This window comes from Mobula birostris, chromosome 24 (genome assembly GCF_030028105.1).
Source record: "Mobula birostris isolate sMobBir1 chromosome 24, sMobBir1.hap1, whole genome shotgun sequence".
Taxonomy (NCBI): Eukaryota; Metazoa; Chordata; class Chondrichthyes; order Myliobatiformes; family Myliobatidae; genus Mobula; species Mobula birostris.
In genome coordinates, this window is record NC_092393.1 from 38,727,763 (window position 1) to 38,755,315 (window position 27,553).

At 40.9% G+C, this 27,553-nt stretch overlaps 1 protein-coding gene across 5 annotated transcripts in view; it reads right to left on the reverse strand.

The window, feature by feature from the left end:
• Positions 1-27,553, reverse strand: part of LOC140187285 (protein sidekick-2-like) — a 971,472-nt gene that overhangs the window by 308,001 nt on the left and 635,918 nt on the right. For all 5 annotated transcript variants that reach the window (XM_072242443.1, XM_072242442.1, XM_072242441.1 and 2 more), the window contains exons 6-9: positions 22,830-22,941; positions 10,424-10,614; positions 8,984-9,067; positions 1,977-2,171 (exon numbers count right to left, since the gene is read on the reverse strand). In XM_072242443.1, coding sequence (XP_072098544.1) covers positions 1,977-2,171; positions 8,984-9,067; positions 10,424-10,614; positions 22,830-22,941 — 582 coding nt within the window. The remainder of the gene's footprint in view (positions 1-1,976; positions 2,172-8,983; positions 9,068-10,423; positions 10,615-22,829; positions 22,942-27,553) is intronic.

Below are 27,553 nucleotides of genomic sequence, written 5' to 3' on the forward strand. Positions count from 1 at the left end.
ATCCCATTGGGAGATGGGCGGTGTGATGAACAGGCCGCATCTGTGGATAGGAATATTCATGTACGCCAAGTATATTGAGTAAGGCTTTATACTGCTCTTGGTGCAAGTGGATGTCAATGGAAAAACAAACAATGAAAGTCAGCTTGTTTCTGAATGGGCAAACCATTTGCAAATACCAGATTTATTTACAAATGAAAAACTCAATCCTTTGAGTTTTCCATTGCTATGGTACTTAGTTGGCTTTATATAGTTCGTTTGAAATCACTTTAAAAACTCAATATCTAAGTCATAGTCTGATGTGAATACTAAAACCCTTGTTTTTCACCAGTTGCTGTCAAAATGGCATTGGGCATTGGCAACTGATTTCAGAAATTACCTGGTTTGCTTTATTACTGAAATTCTATTCTGACATTGGAAATTGGGAATTGATTACAGAAATTACCTGGTTTGCTTTACCACTGAAATTCTATTCTGAGTTGGCTGAAAACTAAGAAATAAGAATAAAATCTTAAAATGTTAATAAACCTTTCGTGTAATCTTGGGCAAAGAAGAAACACTTTATAGGGAGTAAATCATTCCTTTGCTTTGAAAGAACAGAGATGAATACATTGATTTTATTGTGATGGGATAAAAAATACAGCAAATCTTGTGATGTAGGAAAAAGGAAAGAAATATACTGGAATTCATTGGAGCTTTGGGAGGCACACTGAAGAGTCAGTGCCTTGTGCAAGTGCATGTATGTGCTAGTTGCACTTCAGGCCAATTATGTTGGTGCAACTGATTATTACTTATAAACTTTTGTTTGGAAAGTTTCATATTATATGGGACCAGTATAGAGTCTGGGGTAGGTTGTGGAAGGCAGGGAAAAGAGCATTGGCTTAGTACCTTGATACAAGTCAAGTCAGATCAGCACCTTGGCAAGGAGTTGGGCTTGGTCAGCAGTCCATTTAGTGCTCAAACTGTTGGGAGTTTGACCAAGGTTGGGCTAGTGTGTGGAGCAGGTATATACGTTGGAGATAACTTGGGAGTTGTAGATGATCAGGATGTGACAGTAGTAGGTGGGAGGAAGGTTTAGTATTAAAGAAAGCAATTAAAGGAACCTACCTGAATAGAGTTTTGAGTCCCAGGCTAGGACCAGCTCCAGTAGCAGCTGACAGAACATGGCTGTTCTGAGAGTACCCAGCAAATTCACCGTTAGGTTATGTGACCTAATTTCCCAGACAAGGCTCAACAGGTATTTCCAGATGTATCTGATGCAGTTGTAGTATCACTGTTGCAAACACTATTTATGACCAGACAGGCCCAACTGAATTTCCAAAGTTGAAGGATTAGAAATGATCATAATCATGATACTCCTCAGAAGTAACTAATTCTCAAATGGGGATCCTGAAAAGACTGTGCAGTAAATACGAAGTTCCAGGTTTTTGTATTTATACAATATAATTCGATTCTGATGCTCCAAAGCATCTCAATGATCAATACTGTAGTGTTTCACGTTAATTATGACTGTGAACACAATGGCCCCACAAAAGCACTGATTGACTGACTTTAATGTTGAGTGACTGAGGAACAAGTGCTGACTGGAATACTGGAAGGGCTCTTGGCTCTTCACCATAAACAGCAATTGTGTCATTTATATCCATTTAAAGGTTTCACTCTAAACAAGGAATTCCTTTCATTCCTTCAGAAATCAGATGCCACAAATTTGCTGAAAATTTGACATAAAAATTACATTTCTAACATTTCTAAGCAGTTCTCTTGTCTTGTGTGAGCATCCCCTTGTTCTATGATATTTATTATTCCTAAAACTACAGCAAGTATAAAGCTCTGTGGCATGCTAAAGAAAAATTATGATTAGTAGATTAGGCTGGCCCAAATAAACCACAGCTCCTCTATTCATAAATCTCATACACAAACACACAGGGAAGTGTAAATTAAGGGAGGTTGCAGATGAACTTGGAAGATAGTTTACTTACTGGTAACTGCAAGATAAGTGAATGTTTGCACCTCGCCTGCATCGTTTCTAGCAAAGCACTGGAACATGCCAGTGTCATCAGGGATCAGTCCATTGATCTGCAGGCTGCCATTGGACAGCACTCTGTATCTGGGGACAGCTAACCTTGTAATCAGTGTTGCATCTTTGTACCAATTCACCACTGGTGCCGGAACACCTGCAACGACAAACATAAACCCATAAAATCTTCTGCAAACATGTTGCATAAAGTACTTCTGGAAGAGGTGTTTGGTATGCGAATGAAGCCCTTATATTCACTGCGGCCACTTTTCTATGAACTAAGAGTAAAGAAAGCATATAGAAACATTAACTGCATCAAATCTTTGGCTGAATTAATTCAAATCATAATATGGACAATATTCAAAGATATAAAATTGAACAAGTAATATTCAGTAGCTAGAATCATATTGCTGTCTTTTCTCAGTCTATTTTCTTTTTCAGAAAATACCACTTGGACTGCTTTAGGAAGAGTCCAGGGCTTAATCGTTGAATGCAAATCTGAATTAGCTGTATTTATATTCTCCTAAAGACAAACCACTTTACATTTCCTGCTCCTCCCAGTTACAAATGTTATGGGAATCTCAGTCCATGCTTCGTGGCAATAACAATTTTCAACAGAATCCATTATGGTGCAGCACGTTGTGATTCATCCTTGGGGACTGAAAATGGATTAGAAAGAAAGAAATAAATTGACCCTCAGCCACTGAGAAATGGCTGCAGGAGTGCAGAAAGTTATCCTTCACGAAGATCCTATTCTTCATGACTGTCAACACGATGTTTAATCATGATAGATATCACACTGTAACCCATCTCAGCTCACATCCAATGTCTACGTTGTAGGTAGCAATTGAAAATGGTAACTTCTGCGGATCATTTCCCTAATGTCCCCAAGGAGTTGAGCTTATTCAATCATCCTCGGTGGAAACAAATCAAAACCTGAAAACTTATGGTCTGTATGGATCATTCCTATGTCAAATCGGACATCCATATTTCAACTAAATGGGGAGTTCTTCACGCATTACAAACTGCATTTACTAATCTCAAATGCATTTATTCATAATTTTACTGCAAATTGATGTAGAAACTAACTCTGAAATTTCTGTGATTCTAATTAATGACTGTTATTCATGATTCTCAATCTTTAAATGAAAAATGTTGCCCAGCAACAGTTTTTTGGTTTTCAACAAGGTAGCACATCTCACAAAACAGCTCAATAAAGTCACATAAATCTAGAAATCTAGTGAAATAAATCTAGGGGAAAGAAACATTGGAAATACTCATGGGGAAGGGGAAGGGAAACACAACGGGCCAGGTTATACCAGAGCAGCTTGCCACTTGGAAACTCAGGACTGACACCCACATCCTCCACTTCGGATTTAAGAAGTGGCGAGTGTGGAGGCATCATTCCTTTAATCCAGTTGGCAAACCTAGGGTTGGAGATTGGGAAAATATTGTGATGACAGTCCTCGACAAGGATGGCTTGGACCCAAATGCTGGAGCATATGAGACTAGGATCGAGACATTGAATAAAACTAGTTTGAGAACTGAGCACAAAACACCAGATATCTCTGGTTGGGCTGATGATTGAGCATTGAGGTGCTCTTTAAATAGTCAATTCTTGGCACCCAAAGCATGATTGCCAACCAATGGGAAAGTCCTGAACCCTTAAAGGGACTGTGCCAGCTGTCTATACTCAGGGTAGTTAGAGCATCTAAATCCCAGAAGATGGCGATGTTGGGTGCATCTCATAACAGGACCCCCTCCCCTACAGCCAACTCCTGATGGCCCTGGCTGCTCAGAGAGATGGTGATGGTAATTGTGGATGAGAAATGATCTAAGATGTCTCTTTCAGGCAGCCAGCACCTTTCCTCGGGTCCGAATCCCTCCCAGTCCACAAGATATTGCCGAACACCCCAAACAGTTTGTAATACAGAAGTATTCTCACCATGAAGACCTGTCCCCATTCAGTAAACCTGGGTGGCGGCGGGGCTGATGGTGGTGGGGCTAGGGGGCTGGTGCTGACAGGTTGTAATTTAGAGATGTGGAAGGTGGTCTTGATCTTTAAGGTCTTGGGGAGTTGCATGGTGTAAGCCACCGGGTTTACTTCCCTCAGGACTTTGAAGGGTCGAATAAATTTTTTGCCAACTTTCTAGACTCCATCCGGAGAGGGAAATCATAATTTCCGGGCCACCAATATCTTCTCTTGATAAACTCGTGGACAGCCAGACCTGTTGCTCAGGCTGCAAAGCAGGCCCCTGTCTTCTCCTTTGGTTCACCTTGGTCTCTACCTTCAGGGTAGAGGCCAGCAAAATCTCTCTTGCCCTAATCCATTTCTGATTGTAGGGTTGGACAAGATCTTCCAGTGCAGGAACCCCAACCTCAGCCTCCTGTTCCGGAAAAGAGTGGCGGAGGATAACCAAACTGGCACTCAAATGGTGACATGCTGTAAGGCATTGTGGGAAACAGATGCCACATCAAATGGTCGCACTACTCCTCAGGTCCTTCCGAAGCCAGACATCTTAGGGTTTATCTTGATTGGCCCACTCTGTCTGACTGTAGGACTGTGGGTAAAACCAGTGGAAAGACTTGCTGTTGCCCCAGTCAGCATACAGAACACCCTCAAGAAATGTGATGTAAATTGTGGACCGCAATTCAAGGCAATGTCCACCGAGAATCCTTGGATGCTGAAGACCTCGTCCAGGACAACTTCGGCCGTCTCCACTGCAGGTAGTAGCTTCTCCAAGACAATGAACTTGCAGGCTTTTTAAAACTGATGAACAATTACCATGATGACAGTCTTCCCTTTGGATGGTGGAAGACCTGTGACAACGTCAATGGAGGTGTGCTCCCATGATCTATCCGGAACAGGTAGGGGGTGAAGGAGCCCTTGAGGTCGGGTACAGGGCTCCTTGTTCTGGGTACACATCTCGCACGCCTGCACGTACTGCCAAACTTTATTTGTCATTCCGGGCCACCAAAACCTTCTCTTGATAAACTCGGGAGCCCTGGCAATCCCTGGGTGAGCTGTCACTCTCAATGAATGTCCCCACTGATGCAGCTGAGACTGGACAGAACTTGGGACGAGCAGCCAAGCCGGAGGACCATTCTAAGGAATCTTCCCCTGCGCCTGGGCGTCGCGAACAAGAGTGTTGATTCCCCAATGAATTGGTGCATTGCCCCAACTTGGCTTGGGGCAAAATGGTGGTAGGCTGCCCCTCTCATTTGGGCTCGTCAAACTGACAGGACAAGACATCTGGTTTCTGTTTTTTATGACTCTGGTTGATAGTTCAGAATGAAATTAAAGCAGTCAAAGAACAAATACCACCTGGCCTGCCAGTCTCTTAGCATCCTGAATATAAGGCAGGTCAATGTGGTCTGTCCGACGACAAAAGGATTCTTGGCCCTGTCTAGCCAGTGACACCAGTCTTCTAAAGCTAACCTAACTGCAAGAAGCTCCAGATTCCCAAAGTCATAGTTTTTCTCCCCTGGGGTTGGCAGCTTTGAGAAGAATGCACACGGGAACAGTTTACCATCCGAAAGTGGTCATTAGGACAAGATGGTACCCACTCCAATGTCTAAGGCATCTACCTCCACAATGAAAGGAAGGTCTGGTTTAGGAGAAACTAAGATGGCAGATGTCATGAACCGCAGTGTAAGCTCTGCAAAAGCAGCCTCCACTTTGGTAGTCCAGACAAAAGGGCCTGTGGATTTCTTAGTTAGCACCACAGCAGAGCTGCCACTGAGCTTAAGTTCCTGATGAACTTCCGGTAAAAGTTTGCACACCCTAGGAATCGTTGGACTTGTTCGACACTGTATGGTTGTGGCCAGTCTGACTGCCTGGGTCTTGGTAGGGTCCATCTTGAGACCACCATTGGAGATTATGAAACCCAACAACGAAGTGGTTGTCACGTGAAATTCAGACCTCTCCAGCTTGACATAAACTCCACAATCCAGAAGCCTCTTCAAAATGTCCCTGATGTGAATGATGTGTTCCTTCATGGGCTTAGAGAAGATTTGGATATAATTCAAATAGACAAAACCATACTTATGGAGAGTATCCTGGAGCACATCATTTATAATGGCCTGAAAGACTGCTGGAGCATTCACAACACCAAAGGGCATAACCAGGTACTCACAGTGCCTTGTTGGTATATTGACTGCAGTCTTTGACTCATCACCCTCCTTTATACAGACCAGATTGTATGCACTCCACAGGTCTAGCTTCGTGAATACCCTTGCCCCCTGGAGCATTTCAAAGACCGTATCCATGAGTGGAAGCGGGTAACGATCCCTGGCTGTTGTGCGGTTTAACCCCCTATAATCAATAAAAGGCCACAGGCTCCCATCTTTCTTTTGTATGAAGAAGCCAGCGCCAGCTGTTGAGGAGGAGGGCCGAATGAAACCTATGGCAAGAGCCTCCTTTATAAACTCCTCCAATGCGCTTCTCTCTGGGCCTGACGCCTGTACAATTGACCCCGTGGAGGGCAAGTACCAGGTAGCAGATCTATAGCACAGTCATAGGGTCGGTGTGGTGGAAGAGTCGAGGCCCTTCCCTTGATGAAGACCTCTAAAAAGTCGTTGTAGATGGAAAGGACTTCAACCAGTTTGGGTGTTGCAACATCTTAAGTGGCAGGGGTGACTCGACAGACCTCAGAGTCCTTTCCCTAGGTTTACAAAACTCATTTGTAGAAACTGTTGCCAATTCAGAGTCCATATCCTTGTCTGTATCCTCAGGCGACAGCAGCTTTGGCATTACAAATGGTCCTTGCAGCCCTAGGAACAGGCTTCAAGGATCTGCGTATAGGAGTCTTTCCTTTCCTCCAGACCTGGCAGCTGGATTACTTACGCTTAACTGCAAGTATTCCAGACAGCCCGGGCATCTCCTTAGTCTTCTCCTGAACTAGAGATTCCATCTCCCTAATTCCCATGCCGTTCCGACTAGACATTGTCAGGACATGCACAGTCACATTGCCAGGACTAGCTTGTCTGTCCTTGAGGGCAGGACTAGGTCTCCAGAAGGCCTCAGGTTACCTTTCACTGAAGGCCACCTCCTTATTGGTCGTTGGTCTTGGGAGAGTCTGGGGGTCGGAACACCAAACGCAAACATATTCTCTTACAAAGAAAGGACCAAGCAATGATTCTACCCTCCCTCCAGTCCACAGATGGGTTATGCTGGGACAGCCAAGTGTACCCAAGGATCAGGGGTATGAGTGGAGAGTCAATGATGTAGAAACTAATATCTGCCACATGATCCTCAACCCTCATCTGCAAGACTACAGTCTGTTGCTGGATCTGCCCGGAACCTAGTGGGCGGTTGTCCAAGATGGTTGCGGGCATGGCCTGGCTTAACTCTCACAGCGGTACGTCCTAAGTCCAGAAAATTACCCATTGCCCCAGAGTCCACAAAAGCCCTCACTTGTCTCAAGTCTTGCTCCAGGAGAACTCCATCTTCAGCACGAAACCAGAATCCATGGGATTGGGAGTAGTGGCTACTACTGTCACAGTCCTCTCAACACTGGACGGTCTTTGTTGTTCTCCTGATGACTGCAGCCTCGGGCATTCTACCCGCTAGTGACCTGTCTCTCCGCAGTAATAGCAGCAGCATTGACTATGATGCCGGGACCTTTCAGTGGTGGAGTATAGTGCAGCTGTTCTGCATGGGTTCAACTGAAAGAGACACCTTGGATCTGGTTCTCACCCACGACTACCATCACCATCTCTCCAAGCAACCAGGGACGTCAGGAGTTGGCCATAGGGGAGAGCCAACTTAGAGGTTCCGATCAACCAATTCATTCATCTCGATAATTGTCCGGCAGAGCACAAGTGGGACTACATCAAGAGGCTGAAGAGGGCTAACCTGAGCTCGGCCTCAATGCATCGTAGTTCCAGACCCTGGCCTATGACTGGCCCATACGTTCAGGGCTCAATCATACTGTGACAAGAGTCCGAGATGAAGATGGTTTGGACCCAAATGCTGGAATATCCGAGGCTGGGATCAAGACATGGAATAAAACTGGTCGAGAACTGAGCACAAAACAAAACTTTGGTGATACCTCTGGTTGGGTTTACGATTGAGTACCGAGGGTCTGTTCAGGTGCTCTTTAAATACTCAATTCTTGGCACCCAAAACATGATTACCAATTAGCAAGATGGTCATGAATCCTTAAAAGGGCTGCATCAGCTATCCATACTCTGGAGAGTTACAGCATCTGAACTCTGGAAGCTGGCGCGATTGGGTGTGTCTCGTAACAGATATGGAAGCTTCCCATATTTTAACAGCTTTTTATAATCCAATATCAGCATCACAATTGAAAAGTTATTTAACCAGCATCACAATTGAAAAGTTATTTTAAAAAATAACAGATAGTTAAAACACTTAAAAAGTGGAAAACTTGCCTTCTTCTCGTCTCCCTGTGGGTTCTGATCTCACCCACATCAAAATGGTGAGTTCCCCAATGTAATGCTGTGTCCTGTCTGGACTGGAGGCATAAACCGGCACATTCAGCCTTCCAAATCTGTTAATCAGTCCCCGACTACGGCACACACACAGAAATGGGGAGCTCATGATTGTTTAAAAAGATGAATGCCAATGCTTCTAACCTGACTGACTGACAAAACTCAGAATTACGTGGTTCCTTGTTTTGGGTCAACGACATTTTATCAGATCTGACTGTGGAAATTAGACCTCAAATGTTATTGATGCTTGAACTGCTGTGTATGACTGATTTTGTATCAAATTTCCATCATTTTGCTCTCCTATAAATGTTTGTCCACTTCCAGCATCTGTGGCAGCAGACTTACAAAGAGTAGAGGAATCAGTCAACATAGTCGTATGGCCTCGTCTTACATCATGAACTCTAGACAGTCAACAGGATAAAGACTATTTTTCAAATATAGCGTCACTATACGAATACCTCTCCTACATATAATCTTCTTCCTAAATAAAAGTAGATTGTCTGCTGACTTTACCTTGCGCCTGACAAGGAATATCCACCACTTTCTCTATTTCGGCTGTGATGTGACGTTCAGGTTCCAGAACCAGCTGTGGGTGTTCTGAAGGAAGAGAAGAACTGAATAACAATCAGCAAAAAAAAAAAACAACTCTCTGCCCAATGAAAACAATACAAAATGAAGTGTATGACCCAGTGGAATTGGGTTCCCTTGTAATTTGCTTTGAGATGTGCTGATGAAAGAGTGTGTTGTCATTGGAGAGGGTCCAGAAGAGGTTTGTGAGAATGATGCAGGAATGACAGGGTTAACATATGAGGAGTGTTTGATGACTCCAGGCCTGTACTCGCTGGAGTTTAGAAGAATGATGGGGGGAATCTCATTGAAGCCTTTCAGATATTAAATGCATAGATGGAGTGGATGTGGAGAGGATGTTTCCTGTCGTGGGGGAATGTGGGACCAGAACGCACAGCCTCAGAATAGAGGGACATTCATTTAGAACAGAGATGTGGAAGAATTCCTTTCGCCAGAGAGTTGTGAATCTGTGGAATTCATTGCTACAGATAGCGGCGAAGGCCAAATCATTGGGCATATAAAGCAGAGGTTGATAGGTTCTAGATTAGTAAGGGTATCAAAGGTTATGGGGAAAGGCAAAAGTATGGGGTTGAGAGGGAAATTGAATCAGCCATGATGGAATGGCGGAGCAGACTCCATGGTATGAGTGACCTAATTCTGTCTCCATGATTTATGGTCTTCCAATCATTCCGAAGCTTTATTTCTCTTCACTGTTTTCCATTATGACATGACTTGTGTTGGTGAAGGGTAGAAAGAAAATATTCTAGCCCCCCAGGTGAAAAGTCTTCTGCTTTTATTATTAGACTATTTACCAAATAAAATATACATACTATAAAGTGGATGTAGAGGTTTAAAGTATTTCTGAATACAAATACTGTGTGTGTATATATATCACATGAAGAAGTCACTTTTGAAGCTACCTACAAACGTAATTAATCATGCTCTTGCCACTATCAACTCACAGTTATGACCTCACTTGTCAAAATGCAATCTCCGCATGCTAACCGACTGAAACGTTAGTTTCCAATCAGCAGCATTTTGGGTTTAACAAGCCATCGGAACCCATCGGATAAAATTAACTGGATTCTAAATTTAATTTGCTCAAGCGATCTGTGCTGCTGATGTATAGTTTCCAAGGAAATATGAATCTAAACAAAAATGTGCATGAATTTATGGCCAGCTGTGATAAAGCAGTGAAATTCAACTAACAACAGATCAGAATTCTTGACAACACATTAAGTTTCTTCATTGCAATAATGCACATCCTTTAATTGGTCATTAAATGAATGAGTTTGATGCAGATTTGAACATAAATGCTCTGCATCAGGGCCTGCAAAAATGCCTTGTCGCCATTCGTAAGTGCACTGTACAGAACCAGACACTCACCCAACACAAACAAGTAGGCCCCTGCGCTGACTGATGGAACACTGCTGCTTCGTAGAACGGCTTCGCATTCATAGTAGCCAGCATCACGCGCTTTCAGGTTGAAAATCGTCAGTTTCCGGTGATGGTCACTAAGTCCACTTCTCAGCGGTACACCATCCTTCTTCCAGCTAATATTTAGCTTAATTAGTGGCCTGAAAAAATACCCCCACAAGAGAGAGAAGTTCCACACACTATTGATTACAGACATTATCAGTATTTTCTTGCAGAAAACCCACTGCAATTAAACATAAATGATTAAACTTCTAGTCAATACTCTTCATTAGTTATCATTCTCAAATTCTGATATTGTGGTTCATGCTCCTGTTTAGGCATCTGTATGAATGACTTCTTTTCCCATTTGTTAACAAGAATAATTTGAGAGAGAAACTAATGACTACAAGAATTACTGTATTACTTTTGTCTTTGTATATGTGCTTGTTCAAAGGTCTGGCTGTAATTTTTGCACTTAGTAAGATAGTACATTTTTAAGTAGAAGGAAAAGAAAAGAATAAGTAATTGTTCTGGCATTATACTTGGTGCCAGTACAAAACCAACACTTGCTGAACTCTGGGAATGTTGGATAACATAGAGACAATAAGAAAGCAGGAGGAAAACTTGTCTGGAGGGGATAGCGGCTGAGCTGAGAGAAAATTAGTTTTAAGCTAATTAATTAAAGATCTCATTAGCACTTCATCTGTATTACATAGATGCTTCAATGACAAAAAAACTACTGAAGGCTTCACTATACTAAAGGCATCTGAATTCATTTGAGAAGGGTTAGAACAAAATTAATGTAATGTGCATCATGCAAGAGCCTTGAGAGTGAACAATAAGCTCTGCCATTTTGATCCCAAGTGTAAGCCATTTTGTAACAGAAAAGTGTGTGAGAATGCGAAATTTTAATTAGAGCATTCCCTGAAGGCGCCAGTCCACAAATTACTTCAAAAACAATTCAATAGAGATAATAGAATATTTTTGAATCTCCACTCTTTAAACCTTATATTTACTATTTTAATATTAGTATTATAATGTAGGTGTATTATTAAAAGAGGAGTCTGCATCTTGCATTTTGCTTTCACTGATAGATGAAAAACGTTGTTGAAGGATGGTGAAATTTGTATTGATGTGCACTGTTCCTGCCACTCTTTAATATGTTAACATAGTAGACTAATAAAGTGCAGAAATGACAGGTTATGGAATTAAATAATTTTGCTCTTTGTCCAAAGTGACAGCATAAAACAATTTCATGTCAGGTTTATCAAAGTTTACTTCAGTTAAATGCTTTCCCTTTACCAGCATCTTCTCAGGAGAACATTGTCTAACATGACCTTTCCATTTAATATTCTTACTAGTCTCTGATCAGCACAGAGTAGTGCAACATCATCCGAAACACTTGTGCTGTGAGCTTCTGTTGACTGTGAGCTGAACACAGACGTGTATAGTTATTTTTCTTTCATGCTCAATGGAATGGCTTGTTCAGTGCCTGTGTAGGGCAAGTACTTGCACTGCACCCACACTAAGTTTTCAGCACAATTTAACCAGTTGTTGGAAAATTAGTAATTCTGGATTAGTAGCAAGATCATTCAGAAGACCTGATCTCCTGTTTTGGCTGTTGGCGATTGGCTGAATGGTAACTATTCATTCTTCCAGAATAATTGAATTGGACTTCACGTGTCTGCTATACTAACTTTTAGTTTTCTTTTATGACCAGAGATAAATAAAAAAAAGGAACATGGACATTTTAAACCTGGTGCAGATGAAAATGTGCAAACATTTTGTTTGTGTGTACACTGTGAGCAGATGAACGAGATAGGGTTAATACAAGCAGAACAGAACCAGAGGGGATGAAAATTATTGAGTTTTTAGAAATTTTGACAATGGGAGGAGACGGAACAGAAGTATCACACAGACAGATCAATGCATGTTTATAGTTGTAACAGTGAGGTTTTATAATACAGGTTCTCCCCAGGTTATGAATGCCTGACTTATATGCACGCCATACATATGGCTGAGCATTTGGGAAACCAGTCCGGCCGTTGGGAATGGATTTCCTAGTGCCACCTTGTGTCAGGTAGGAATGGGGCATTTTTATGTGCTTTCTCTTCAATGCTCCCTCTAATTATTTTTACAGCTGCAGGGACCAGCCAATGCTCTGAGCAGGAACTTTTTACAGGACCTGAAGGTTGCGTGGCACTTTAAATCTATATTTTTTTGTAATATGTACAATTTGAATATTTAGAATGAAAGTTTGAAAAAGATATATTCTTTTGATTTTATTTATTAATAGACAGGTATAATGAAATACAGTACAACAAGAAAAATCTTTAACATTTCATAAACTTTTTCACATCTGTCTTTATTCCAGCTGCGTGGCAACAGCTCAGTTTTGTGCGCGGGAGCATTTCAGTTACTGCTTAGAGGGAACAGTGTTTCTCTCTCCAGTCCTGAGCGACACTATTTGGGGGTTGAGTTGAGCAAAAGAACTGGGATTGCTGAAAAGGTTCACTTGCTAATTCACTGAGTCTGTGAGGCCAACTAGTTGCCACTCTTCAAGTGCCTGGTTGCTTTCCCATTACTGGTGTGCCTCTGATCCTCTCTCACACACTATTTTTGTTCATTTCAGTCATGTAAAAAATTCTGGTTAAAAAACAGTTCTAAATAAGCGAACCCTGTTTAATCTGGGGACTGCCTGTATGTGGTCAGGCTGGTTAGTATTGATTGCAGCTCACTGGGGAATACTGGCATTTTATGTTGAACTGCCTACATTTACCTCTATTATGGTGTCCATAATTATAGAGTGAAAACATTCAATGGACTGTGAAGAGTACATTAAAACAAATAAGACTAAATAGCTCTCTCAGACATGCGAGGTTTAAGATTATAAGGTAGAGAAATGTAACATTTTGGGGTGTGGATAAAGATTCATCAATTCAGACAAAATGTCAAGTTAAATCCTTTCTTCTCTGCCAGCTGGTGAATACAGAGTTAGAAGGCTCTTGGATAGTCAAGAGTTTCACTCCCTCAAGCTGCCTTCAAGCTTGCCTTGAACGGAAAAGCCTCCAAAAATAGTGGATACGGCCCAGACCATCACGGAATAAAACCCTGCCCGCCACCGAGCACATCTTCACGAAGAGCCATTGAAGGAAAGCAGCATCCATCAGTAAGGACCCCCACCATCCAGGCCATGCTGTCTTCTCGCTGCTGGCATCAGGAAGAAGGTACAGGCGTCTCAGGACCCATACCAACAGGTTCAGGATCAGTTATAACCCCTCAGCCATCAGATTCTTGAGCCAGAGGGGACAATTTCACTCAATTTCACTCACCCCATCACAGAACTGTTCCCATAACCAGTGGACTCACCTTCAAGGACTCTTCATCTCATGTTCTCTATATTTAGTGCTTGCTTGTTTATTTATCTATCTATCTACATTTTTTTATATTTGCATAGTTTGTTGTCTTTTACATATTGGTTGTTTATCCATCCTGTTGGGTGTGGTCTTTCATTGATTCTAATCTGTTTCTTGTATTTACTGCGAATGCCAACAAGAAAATTCATCTCAGGGATATATGTACTTTGATAATAAATTTACTTTGAACTTTGAAATTGGCAGGACTTGAGAAACTCAGTTACAGAGGAAGGTTGAATAGGTTAGGACTTTATTCCCTGGGGCGTAGAAGAATGAGGGGAGATTTGATAGAGGTATATAAAATTATGATGGGTATTGATAGAGTGAATGCAAGCAGGCTTTTTCCACTGAGGCAAGGGGAGAAAAAAAACCAGAGGACATGGGTTAAGGGTGAGGGGGGAAAAGTTTAAAGGGAACATTAGGCGGGGCTTCTTCACACAGAGAGTGGTGGCAGTATGGAATGAGCTGCCAGATGAGGAGGTAAATGCGGGTTCTTTTTTAACATTTAAGAATAAATTGGACAGATACATGGATGGGAGGTGTATGGAGGGATATGGTCCGTGTGCAGGTCAGTGGGACTAGGCAGAAAATGGTTCGGCACAGCCAAGAAGGGCCAAAAGGCCTGTTTCTGTGCTGTAGTTTCTATGGTTCTATGGTCCACAGTTTTCCACAGGGGAGACATGTATGGAGAAGCTATGGAAACTAGCACACTCTACCTGTATAGCATATGCTGAGTCATGTTTTTACTGGTGTCTGTCGTCATAAATCACTACACTCCGATTAGGGTGAGACACCCATGGCATGTTGCTATGATTATTTTTAAGAGAGTATCCTCAAATCATGCTTCTGTTATGCAGCCTGAAGAACATTTGGACAGCTGGAAAGCTGAGGATCTTTAAAAACAAAAACTTTTGGGAGCAGCAATTGGCTAAACCCAAGCAACACACATCAAAGTTGCTGGTGAACGCAGCAGGCCAAGCAGCATCTGTAGGAAGAGGTGCAGTCGACGTTTCAGGCCAAGACCCTTCGTTAGGACTAGGGTCTAGTTTTCTAGTCCTGACGAAGGGTCTCGGCCTGAAACGTCGACTGCACCTCTTCCTACAGATGCTGCTTGGCCTGCTGCGTTCACCAGCAACTTTGATGTGTGTTGCTTGAATTTCCAGCATCTGCAGAATTCCTGTTGTTTGTGGCTAAACCCAAGCAGTTTTAACTTCATTTGTCTATCAGGGAAAACTAAACAGGCCAATATGTGATGGGCTTAAGTATACATCGAGTTCAATGCAATATCAGTGTTCACAGACAGTAGCTGTAGTTTTCCCTTAATTATGCAACTGCATCCTACACTGCCCTTAATGAGACAAACCAGGGAAAGAAAGCCAGGCAGATCCATTCCCATTGAAAGGAAAGTGAACTTTATTACAAATGGGCAGGAGCTAAGAACAACTCAAGGCAAAAGAAGGTGCATCACAAAATTTCTTTTTCTGTTTTCCATATGAAAGTCTGAGTCTGAGTTAGCAACAGCATTATGAAACTAACAGCATCTAAGTTAAGACCGACCTTCATATTTACAAGAGCATTCAAAGCAAATGATCAACTACTGTATACCACACAATAAGCTGTAAAATGTAATTAGAAATCTCAATAAAATTATGTTAGAAATTTCAAGAGGCCCCTTCCTGATGTTTTTTAAACATTAGCTTCTTCAAGTTTTACGAGATTCTTAGTGCCTATGGGACTGGATTCAAATACCTACAAGCTTCTTATGTAAACAATGTGAGTCTATCACACTAACACAACAGTTATGACTGTAGTGAGACTGATAAAACACCACAATCTTCAGTCTCGTAGGTTCCTCAGCTAATAATATTACTCACTTGTAATAAATAACCACTATTCCTTTAATGCTAATTGGAAAACTTTATATCAAGACAGATTATTCTTGACAGAACATCAATCATTGAATCTACGCAGAATAAACAGAATAGGAGAAAAATCAAAAAGCTTCAGAAGTACTTCTTGTCTACGTTACCTTCCTCTACGCCAATAGTTTCTATTTTACCTCCTCAGTCTTTACTCAGATCTTTGAAGATGTTTAAATCAATTCTTTAAATAAATGAACAGGCAGCTGGAATCTCACAATCCTCTGACTATTTTTCATGAAGCATTTACAACCAGAAAATGTTGAGATTCTATAATGGAGTGTATTATTGCAAGGCTAATAGATATGAATAATACAGCCTTACAGCATATGAAATTTCATTGAAGTTTAAAAAATCTACCTCCGACATCCCCCTATAGTTTCCTCCAATCACCATAAAAGTATTTCTTCTCATATTAACCACTGCAGCCCTGTGAAAAGGGCACTGGCAGTCCACTCTTTCAACACCCTCTATCACTTTATATACACCTCTATCAAGTCACCTCTCATCCTCCTTCACTCCAAACGGAAAAGCCCTAGCTCGCTTAGCCTTTCCTCGTAAGACATGCACTCTAATCTAGGAAGCTTCCTGGTAAATCTCCTCTGCATCCTCCCTAAAGCTTCCACTCCCTTTCTATAATGAGATGACCAGAACTGAGCACAATACTCCAGTGTGGTCTAATCAGAGCTTTATAGAGCTGCAACATTACCCCATGGCTCTTGAACTCAATCCCTCAACTAATGAAGGCCAACACACCACAGGCCTTCTTACAACCCTACCGACCTGCTTGGCAACTTTGAAGGATCTATGGATGTAGATCCCAAGATTCCTCTGTTCCTACACACTGCTAAGAATCCTGCCATTAACCCTATACTCTGCCTTCAAGTTTGACCTTCCAGAGTATTTCATTTCACACTTTTCCAGATTGATAATTGATTATTCCATTGATAATTGACTGCTGGAGCTCCTGTCAGATTAAGAGAAGTAGTTTCTAAGATTTGCTTTTTACGTGAGTCTTGACTTTGTTTTCTGTGACTCCACTGAAGTCCCAGATCAGAATCAGAATCAGGCTTATTATCACCGGCATGTGTCAATGAAATTTGTTAACTTAGCAGCAGCAGTTCAATGCAATACATAATATAGAAATTTTTTTTTCCACGGTGCTCATTGCAACCATCCTTTTCACAACAAGTACAATAATAATTCTCCCTCAGCTAATCGTGAAATTGGTGTGGGTCCCCAGCACTACGTTATTTTGGCATTGTTTTTGATGGACTTCAGCATTTCAAGGCCGTATTTCCATTACTTGAAGAGACAACATAGTGACTTAGAGCAAATTAACTAGACAATGCATTAATAATACAGCAAAGCAGAAAGTTCCACCTATAAGGTGAAGTAATTTGTGCTCAGTAGATTAAGTAAGTCAAATCTCATGAGAATTAAATTAAACTTTCTTCATCATAAAATAGCTATCACAGCAGTTCTTTAATATACCATAAAGATGAATATTGTTGTAAATTAACTATTCCCAGAAAATGTAATTAAAATTAAATTTCACATTATTTTTTGCTCATTGATTTTTCCCCTGAGGTAACCCCTTGCTGACTTCAATTGTGACACTTATTCCACAAGAGATTCTGCAGATGGTGGAAATCTTGAGCAACATACACAAAATACTGGAGGAACTCAGCAAGTCAGGTACCATCAATGGAGGGGAATTAACAGTCGATGTTTCGGGCTCAGCCCTTGTACAGACTTGGAGACTTGAGGCCCAGGGGCCTGACGTGGGGTTGGAGGACTGTCTCCGTTTGGGATGGGTGGGAGGAAGAAAAGGGGCTTGTTTTTACTGCTGTTACTTTATAACCATATAACAATTACAGCACGGAAACAGGCCATCTCAGCCCTTCTAGTCCGTGCTGAACTCTTACTCTCACTTAGTCCCACCAACCTGCACTCAGCCCATAACCCTCCATTCCTTTCCTGTCCATATAGCTATCCAATTTAACTTTAAATAACAACATCGAACCTGCCTCAACCACTTCTGCTGGAAGCTCGTTACTTTGCTCTTTGTTGTGTTCTAAGTTGTTCTGCCAAGCATTGTGGGTGCTTAGGTTGGCGTCGACACTGGCGGGCTGGCCCTGGCACATCTTTGGTTGTGTTGGTTGTTGATGCAAATGATGCATTTCACTGTATGTTTTGATGTACATGTGATAAATAAATTAACATGAACCTGGGCTGAAACCTTTGAGCAGGACTGAAAAGGAAGGAGGCAGTGTGGGTGCCATCTCTGTTCCTACCAAAGGCAAATACACTGGTGCCAGATACATTGTGTCTTTACTGCAGTAGTGGCTTTCCAGTTACAAAGGTGCTTTGGATTAGTAGCCCAAGTGGTCATTCAAATTCAGCAATTACTAGCAGATTTTACAGCACTTTTTTTTAATGCATGGGACTCTTGCGAGGTTTCGTGTGTTCACTCTCTGCTGTTCTCTGTCCTCATACATCACACCCTCTCGTATGCAACAAGATTAAATTCAAAACTAAAGAACATTTGAAAAGTGCTAGCAGTGTTGAATTTGCATGCCACCAGACCCATGTTTGCTCACACATACACAATGTCATGGAGCTAAAGCTCTGGCTGAAGGAACTGTCTATTCTCCTCCTATTTTAGGGTGCCACTTTCTTTCGAGATAGGGGGAAGAAACAGTTACAGTAAGATCTTTCACCAGGGGTACTGAATATATCATTTAAGAAATATTTCGGTCTTCTGGTAATAGCTCAATTTTTACTTCTATTCAGTGACTACTTCTAAGAAAATCATATACAAACAGGTGAATTGTTTAAACTTTCATGTTGTGAAGTAATTTGTGGCACAAATGATTGATGACTGTGTGCAGGCATGCACACAGATGTCTAAGTTGATTTGGTCAGCAGTCTATGTCAATATTGCCTTCTGTTTTAAATGCTATTCACATATAGTCCCCTGAAAAAAGTTAACCAAACTTATGTAATTGCTTTTAAACCCATGTGTGATTTTCACCTATCTGTTCAAACAAGGAGATATTAAAGCCAGACCTCTAGGTGGAATTTTTTTTTGTCAGTGCGTTCTAGCTCGAACCTTCAACTGTTTGAAGATACCAGATTAATAAAGAATAGCACCAAAGAGGAAAGGCTTTCCTTCTGAGACCTAGAAGAATGTTTTGTTCTACAAAGTAAATAAGAAAGTTGATCACCTTTTGCCTCCAGTTTCAGGACTTTTGGACTAGTTGTTGCTTGTAAAGAAATTTAATCTGACCTCTTTAGTCGGGTATTGTGTAAAATATAGTGGCTCCCTGTTGGTCTCATTGAAACCAAGACAAACATGTGCAAAAGACCCCCTAAGGAAGGACACATTCTGCTTACTTATTAGAATTAAAACCAATGAAAGATTTTTAAAAAGTAAATGCGCAGTCAAACAGCTTCCTCTGGACAAACGGGGTGAGAGAAGTAAGCCAAGTATTTGGTCAAGTCACAAGAGGATCACTGAGCTGAGCAGTAAAATGTAAGGTTAAGTGTAATCACACAAGACCAGTGATGCTCCTTCAGTATCTGTGACTACATCCTATGCTCAGCATCCAGAGGGAGGGTGCCTAAACACCAAGTGCTTATAGGGTGTTCTATATGCTACCGTTGTATGTTACCATCATATGTTACCATGCATACACACATTCATATGTTGCTTATTCATAATTATGAGTCTTTGCACACAACGTTCATTAACATCAATTCACTCTGGTTTGGAGCCTCCACCTAATTTATTCATATCTGAATTTTAAAGAAAACCGATTTTGTTAATGAAACATATCTCTGTTGAAACATCATAAAGCTAATTCATTGCTAATCCTAACCTCTGATACTTAAGTACCTATTAAATTGTTGATAGTTGTCTGCACATATATTCATTAAAGAAATGTGAATGATCAACATAAATTGTACTTTTTCCTCAGCTTACAGCAAAAAGATGAATGGGACTTTAGTGGTGAACCTCTGCAAATCCTACAATAATAGTATTCACTAGGACAGAGGTCAATGTGCAGTGTATTTTTACTCTCTAGCACTCGAGCTGAAATGAACAGTTATGCTGTGGTGAGGGAAGAGGTTTAAGGTGATTTTCAACTTGTCATCTTTCCAACATGGAAGTTAAAGGCACTGAGAAAGTGCAAAAATTGCTATAAATAATTTGCTAAGACTGAGCATGTACATCTGGTTCTTCTCTCAAGAATTATGCAGAATAAAGCTGACAGGAGAATTACTAAATGTTCTGAGGGGGTTTCATTGGGTAGGCAAAGAGAAATTATTTTCAAACATGAGAAAATCAGCAGATGCTGAAAATCCAAGGCAACACACATAAAATGCTGGAGGAATTCAGCAGGTCAGGCAACATCTACAGAAATGAATGAACTTTCAACGTTTTGGGCCGAGACCTTTCATCAGGACATCAGAAATCATTTCCATTTGTGTATGGGGGTAGTGAACCCACAGTCATAAATATATGAATAGTATTAATAAGCTATCACTACAACAAGCGATTCTTCATCTCAATCAGTGGTCTTTATTATATTATGCAGAGCAGCTGCCTTGGAACTGGAGACTGGAGTTTGGCTGGGACAATATGAAGTGTCAGGGCTGAAGGGAAGGAATTTGTGAGAGGGACCAGGAGCACAGAGATTGGACTGGAGAGGAAGGGAAGAAAACACTAAGTGAAAGGGTTCAGGGATGAAGAGAACTGTGAGTACGAGGGATCAAGGGGAATGTATGAAGCTAGCATGTAAGTATATATGTGTGTTGAGAGGGAGAGAGCAAGAGCATGCCGACGTGTGGCACAACGTGTGTCAATGAAGAGGGCTATGTTAACTGAGTCATTAGGGTGGATCACAGAATGAAGTCTTTCCTGCCAAAGTGACCCCCACTTCCAAATAGTGAAGTGGATAGAATGTAGAAATCACTAACTATGCAAGCGTCACATTAACTACTCAATTAACAGTGCTTACTTCTCCTTATTGGTGCACCCTGTGCCAGCAGCACAAGTAATGACTGAGACAAAAAGAACAGGTGCATTTCAGAAACTGGCAAAACACCATGGTGGAGGTAAAAATAGAAGCTACACAGGTACAGTAAGAGAACATTCGGAAAGAGTCAGACACAGTGTGTACTCAGACATAAACCAGGTGGACAGAATGGCTAATCTTGCACCGGACACTTGGTAATTTGTATTCACAAGATGTTTTAAAATCTATTTGCTTATATATTCCTGAGTACTGTGATAGAATTATGATTCTTTATTAAAGATGTCTGAATATGAATTAAACTGCAAATCCACCTGATGTGATTTCTGAGGCCCATTTTGTGACGACCATTCAGAGGCCAGTAGAAAGGTAACATCACTTCATCATGCAATGGGGCCATCCAGTATACACAATAACGTAGAATCAAGGATAGAAAATGCTGGAAATATTCAGATCACAAGCACTATGATTATAAAAATTCAGCTTTTATGTACACCTGGTAGAAACAACATGAAACAGAAATAACATCTTCAATATCTGTAGGTACTAAAGCTGTGCAATTCATTGTTGATTATATTAAACTGTGAAATTAGATTTGCTGCCATTACACTGAACACCCAAAACTACAAATTTTGTTGTGGAAAGTCTGCAGCTTCCATACTTTGAGAAAACAAAATTATGAGAACACATTAATTCTGTTGTCCTGTCTAAGAGTGACAGAAACAAAGTAACTTGGTGTCCCACGTGTGATTAATGAAATACTCCATTTTGGATGTTGTAAACTATAAAATAATCCAAGTCATTTATGTCCAAAATAATTCCAAAACAGACCATAGGATTGACAACCAAGGTTTTGAGCCTAACAATCTTGGTGAGAATCAATCCTTGTTGATTCTTAACATGTGAACTTCCAATTATTGACAAATACGTAATGTAGTAATTTGACGTATTTAATATAGTTAACGAAGATACTTAATGCTTCAAGTATTGTGCTCCAGAACAGAAGCTCAGAAAATGGAACTTTCGTCACCTGGGGCCATATACACTTGTTTTATATTTTTCAGACAGTTCCCAAAATTAATGGTTTCATTTTGTAAGGCAGCAACAAACCAATCAAGCTGAGACAGCCATTTGGATTTTTGTAAGAACACTGAACTCCGTTTGTATGCATCAAAGTAATATATAGTACTTTCCAGTTCAGCTTTGACACTTGAAGCTCTGAGCGACACAATGGCGATACAGGTAAGAGAAGTAATGAAAAAGATAATACTACTTGGGTATTAGTTATTCTGGAACTCAACCGTTGCATCCACATACCTTTCAAGCAGAATCTAAGCTTTTGTTCTTGAAGTTACTTATGAGGGGTGATTGATAAGTTTGTGGCCTAAGGTAGAAGGAGATGAATTATTAACTTCAAACTTCCTGCATAATCACTCAAAGAGTTGAACTGCATGTGCATGTAATGACAGCAGTATAACTCATCTCCTTCTACCTTAGGCCATGAACTTATCAATCACCCCTGCTGTGGACCACTTTCTGGAGGTCCAAGACGCTGATTTCTACAAAGAAAGGATCTGTATGCTCCATGACCGCTTGACTAAGTGTGTAAATATAGGAGGGGACTATGTTGAAAAAGAAATGTGCTAGGTTTTCTAAAATTGACTCCTTCTACCTTAGGCCACAAATTTATCAATCACTCCTCATTTTATCAATGATTCTACGAGCAGCTTATATGATTTATGAAAACTATTTCAAAACATGACTGCAATACTACTAAACCTCTGAAATTTGTGACACTGTTGTCCAGGACTGATTACTCATAACTGTACAAAAGCAGTGTCTTTAGAACAAAAGATTTTCTGCAGTTAACGAAATCTATAAATCTTCCCATTCATGATAAATCAGCAGTTTCTATTCTTTCAAAAGAAGTTGATGGAAACACATTTTTACCAATTATTTTCATATGAAACAAAGAAAGGTGAAAATATGAAGCACTAACCTGGCATTGGCCACACATTCCATTGTAACCTCAGGAGATCCCAAGACTACACTTGTGTTCTTTGGTGAGATAATTATAACTGGAGCTATGGGGTCTGCTGGAGCACCTGTATCTTTATGAACACAAAAAAGACAAAAGAACCATTTTAAAGGCTATGTTCACTTGAGAATTTGTATTTTATAAACTACAGGTTTGTCTTGCAAACTAACAGATGTTTGGAGCAAAGGTTATGAAGGAAGCAATATCCACAATCATTCAACTTTAAGCTTTAAACAGGAAGCCTTCAATTTTTATTATATATTTTCTTGTATTGCTTCTATTGTGATATTTTCCTATGCTCTTCTTCTGGCATACGACTCACCCAAATGGCAACAAAGAATCAATGCCTAAAATATATAATCAATAAGGTTTTCAATTATGTTGATCAATCAGCAAATGATGCTACTCATTCACAAAAGGAACAACATTTATTAATATAAAAACTGTCACAGCTGTATTATTTAAAGTAGCAGACTCATTTCCTCTGTAGTCATAACCAATGCTACACTACAAGAAAAAAGTCAGTCACCGCACTCTCAGATAGTTATAGCCAGGACCAACAGGTTCTAGGACAGCTTCTTCCACCAGGCCATCAGACTGATTAATTTATGCTGACAGAATTGTATTTCTAAGTTAGATACAACAGAACAGTTAATATCTTACTGTACATACTATTTATTACAAATTATAGTAATTTGCACATTGCACATTCAGGCGGAGATGTAACAAAGATTTTTACTCCTCTAGTATGTGAAGGATATAAGAAATAGTCAATTCAATTCAGTTCCCTCAAAACACTGTGGCCATTAGAAATTATGAAAAAAAGGTAAACAATAATATAGAAGATATCTGAGAAAAGAGATGGTACCAATGCCTTTCCACGCAGCTTCACAGGGATTCACCATCGAGCTGACACTTCCCACAGCAGCGCATCGATGTACATCACATCTGTGACCTCTGAACACGTGCAGTCCGAGCTTAAGCAAATATCTCACAATCAAAGTCAAGGTCCTTGGCTCAGCAGTTTCCAAGATGTTTCTATCATGACAGCTATTGTATTGCACTTAATGCGACTTCAGGATTTAAATTGGGAGAGATCCCAAACGTGCAGCCATTCAGAGGAGGAAACTCTCTCCCTTAAACACACTTCCCCGTCAGCTTCCTGCCAAAAGTGCAGGAGAAGGAGGTTTCTTGTTCGCTGTTCTTCAGCAGCCTGTGCCATCTCCTTTGGGGGTAATTTAAGAGATCTGCTTCCTCCTTTGGTGACCACCTGCACTGGGGACAAATTGGACCCAGCCAATTCATGTCCCAACATGCCTTTATGAGTGGAAGCAAACCGGAAAACATGAGGTAAAACTTCCCATCACAGGGAGAACATGCAAATCTCACTAGACAGCACACATAGCCAACATCAAACCTTGATCACTGTACCACTATGCCACCTGGTGCCAGTAGCTAGTGGGGTGTTTATATTGTGATATAATCCTTTATGGCTTGTCTCTTGACTTCAGAGCTGTGGGATAAGTACCAACAGCATGACAAATTAAACTAGTCACATTTTCTCATGCTGAACTAGAGTGGAGTTATAGTAGAAGTCTGGTAACACTATTTTGAATGGGTGCAAATTAATTATGCCCCCCTTTGAGAATGTTCCCAAGCAATGTTCAGGAAGTTCAAATATCTCCACATCACTAGCAAACTGACACATATGAATTTCTAATCCATGAACCTAGCAAACCTCCATGTCGATATCAATCTCCATCACTAAATCACCTGAACCTCGTCAGTGACCCAGAACCATTGTCATAATTTACCGACTGGGTTTAAATGGAGGAGCTGGGTTTGCTCTCCTTGGAGCTAAGGCAGTGGAAGGAACGTTTAATAGAGGTGTTCAAGATCACGACTGTTTAGATTATATGAGGCAAGTAAAGCTGTTAGCTGAAGGTATAAGGCATGGGGTTCACAATTTTAAGATTTAAGAGATTGAAAGGGGATAAGAGGAAGGACCCACTAATGCTGCAAGTGATAATGACTTGAAACACACACCCTTTGAGAGAGGCAGAAGAATAGACAGCCAATCATTTTGAAAGAAAATTGAATCGGCAATTGAGGGAAATAATTATGCTGAAAGAGCGGTGAAATGAAGCTGACTGGAATGCTGTACAGACAGGTTTGATGGACAGAATGGCCTCGTTCTGCATTGTAATAACTCCACCGTACAGGTAATCATTAATATTTGCTCATGATATAACTCATGGCCTCTCAAGAGTTTTATAATGAGATATTTGAGAATCACAATCCCAATGCACACAGAACTGCTTGTAGATCATCTTCATATATTGTGGACGAGTTAAAAATCATCAAATATGCGGTAAATATGGGAAAAAAGCTGAGAGCATCCATCGTGGTGGTGTAGGTTGTGATTATACACACATTCTGCAGGAATCTTAATCTTGTTACAATTTTGAATCGATGATATCTGGTAAAATGAAATTCCATAGATAGGCTTGGTGTGTATTCAGTCACCATCAGCTACATCGCAGAACAGGATACATCATAAAACCCGCCATAAAGTGGGGGAGAAATACAGAATACAAAATCCCTATTGCACAAATTACAGTTCAAATGATCAGCCCAAAGGGAAACTAATCACAGAAGAAAACTGTTCAGACAGTTCAGTCAGTCTGGTTCTATCTAAGGGCAGTCTAGTTTGTCCCACTCTTCACCTTCTCCCCAATTGCACTGCAAATTATTTCCTTTCAGACACCAGTTCCTTTTGAGTACTACAATACAATCTACCTTCTCTACTACCCCTGAAAAGCATTCTAGATTCTCATCACCCACTATGTACAAGCATATCTTCTCAAATTTCTACCAAGCACTGTTTTAAAACTATGCAAAGACTCTAGTTTTACCACCCTCTAAGGAAGAGTTCCAAAGGCTTGTGACTGTATGGTGCTGCTATTTCTGTTAAATGGACAACACCAAGGTAGTGTAGTGGTTACACAACAACGCTGTAGAGTACCAGCGACCCAAGTTCAATTCCTGCTGCTGCCTGTAAGGATTTTGTACATTCTCCCTGTGAGCGCATGGGTTTCCTGCAGGTGCTCCCGTTTCCTCCCACAGACAAAAGACATGGTGGTTGGTAGGTTAATTGGTCATTGTAAATTGTCCTGTGGTTAGGCTAGGATTGAATTGGGGATTGCTGAGTGGTGTGGATCGAAGGGCCTATTTCGCACTGTGTCTCAATAAATAAATAAAAATTAAAAACCTTATTTTTAACCGATGGTCCCTAGTTCTAGATTCTTCCAAAAGAAGAAACATCCTCTTCACAACCCTTAGGGTTTGACATGCTTCCATCAAGATCTTCTCACTTACTAGAGCCCTGTGCCTAATCTGTCCAAATTTCCCTCATTTGTCCATCCTAGATATTAGTCTGGAGTACTGCTTCAAATGAATTTAAATCTTCCCTTGCATAAGGAGAACATTATGGTGTTAAATAACCTATATGTAATCTTACACCTGGCCTGTACAACTGAAACATAACCTCCTTATCTTTGTAAACACGAGAAATTCTGAAGATGCTGGAAATTCAAGCAACACACACAAAAAATGCTGGTGGAATGCAGCAGGCCAGGCAGCATCTATAGGAAGAAGTATAGTCAATGTTTCGGGTTGAGATCCTTTGTCAGGACTAACTGAAAAAAGAGATAGTAAGTGATTTGAAAGTGTGAGGGGGAGGGGGAGACCCGAAATGATAGGAGAAGACAGGAGGGGGAGTGATGAAGCCAAGAGCTGGGAAGTTGATTGGCAAAAGGGATGCAAGGCTGGAGAAGGGGGAGTATCATGGAACGGAAGAAAGAAAGGGGGAGGGGAGCACCAGAGGAAGATGGAGAACAGGCAAGGAGTTATTGCGAGAGGGAAAGAGAGAAAAACAAACAAATAAATAAATAATACTTTAGGGATGGGGTAAGAAGGAGAGGAGGGGCATTAATGGAAGTTAGAGAAATCAATGTTCATGCCATCAGGTTGGAGGCTACCCAGATGGAATATAAGGTGTTATTGCTCCAACCTGAGTGTGGCTTCATCTTGACATAGAGGAGGCCGTGGATAGACATATCAGAATGGGAATGGGATGTGAGATTAAAATGATCCTGCTTCCTCTGGCGGACAGAGCGTAGGTGTTCAGCGACGCAGTCTCCCAATCTGCGTCGGGTCTCACCAATATATAGAAGGCCACACCGGGAGCATCGGACACAGTATATCACACCAGCAGACTCACAGGTGAAGTGTCGCCTCACCTGGAAGGACTTTCTGGGGCCCTGAATAGTGGTGAGGGAGGAAGGACTGTCTGGGGCTCTGAATCGTGGTGAGGGAGGAAGGACCGTCTCATCTTTGTATTCAATTTCCCTTACAATTAACAATAACATTTTGTGAGCTGTACCTGCATACTGGCCATTTGTCAATTGTGCACCATGTCACCCAAATCCCTTTGTATTTCAGAGCTCTGATATGTGTTCATCTTAGGGTGCATATTAAGTCTGTGACTGTAATCTAGGAAGCTGATATGGTTCTTCCAAGTGTAGCATTATTAAAAACAAAACATTTCAGTAAATGGCTTGACTTCTTTGAAAGCCAAGCTGTCTTTTCTCCAATTCTGACTTTTTTTGAAAAACTCTCCTAGT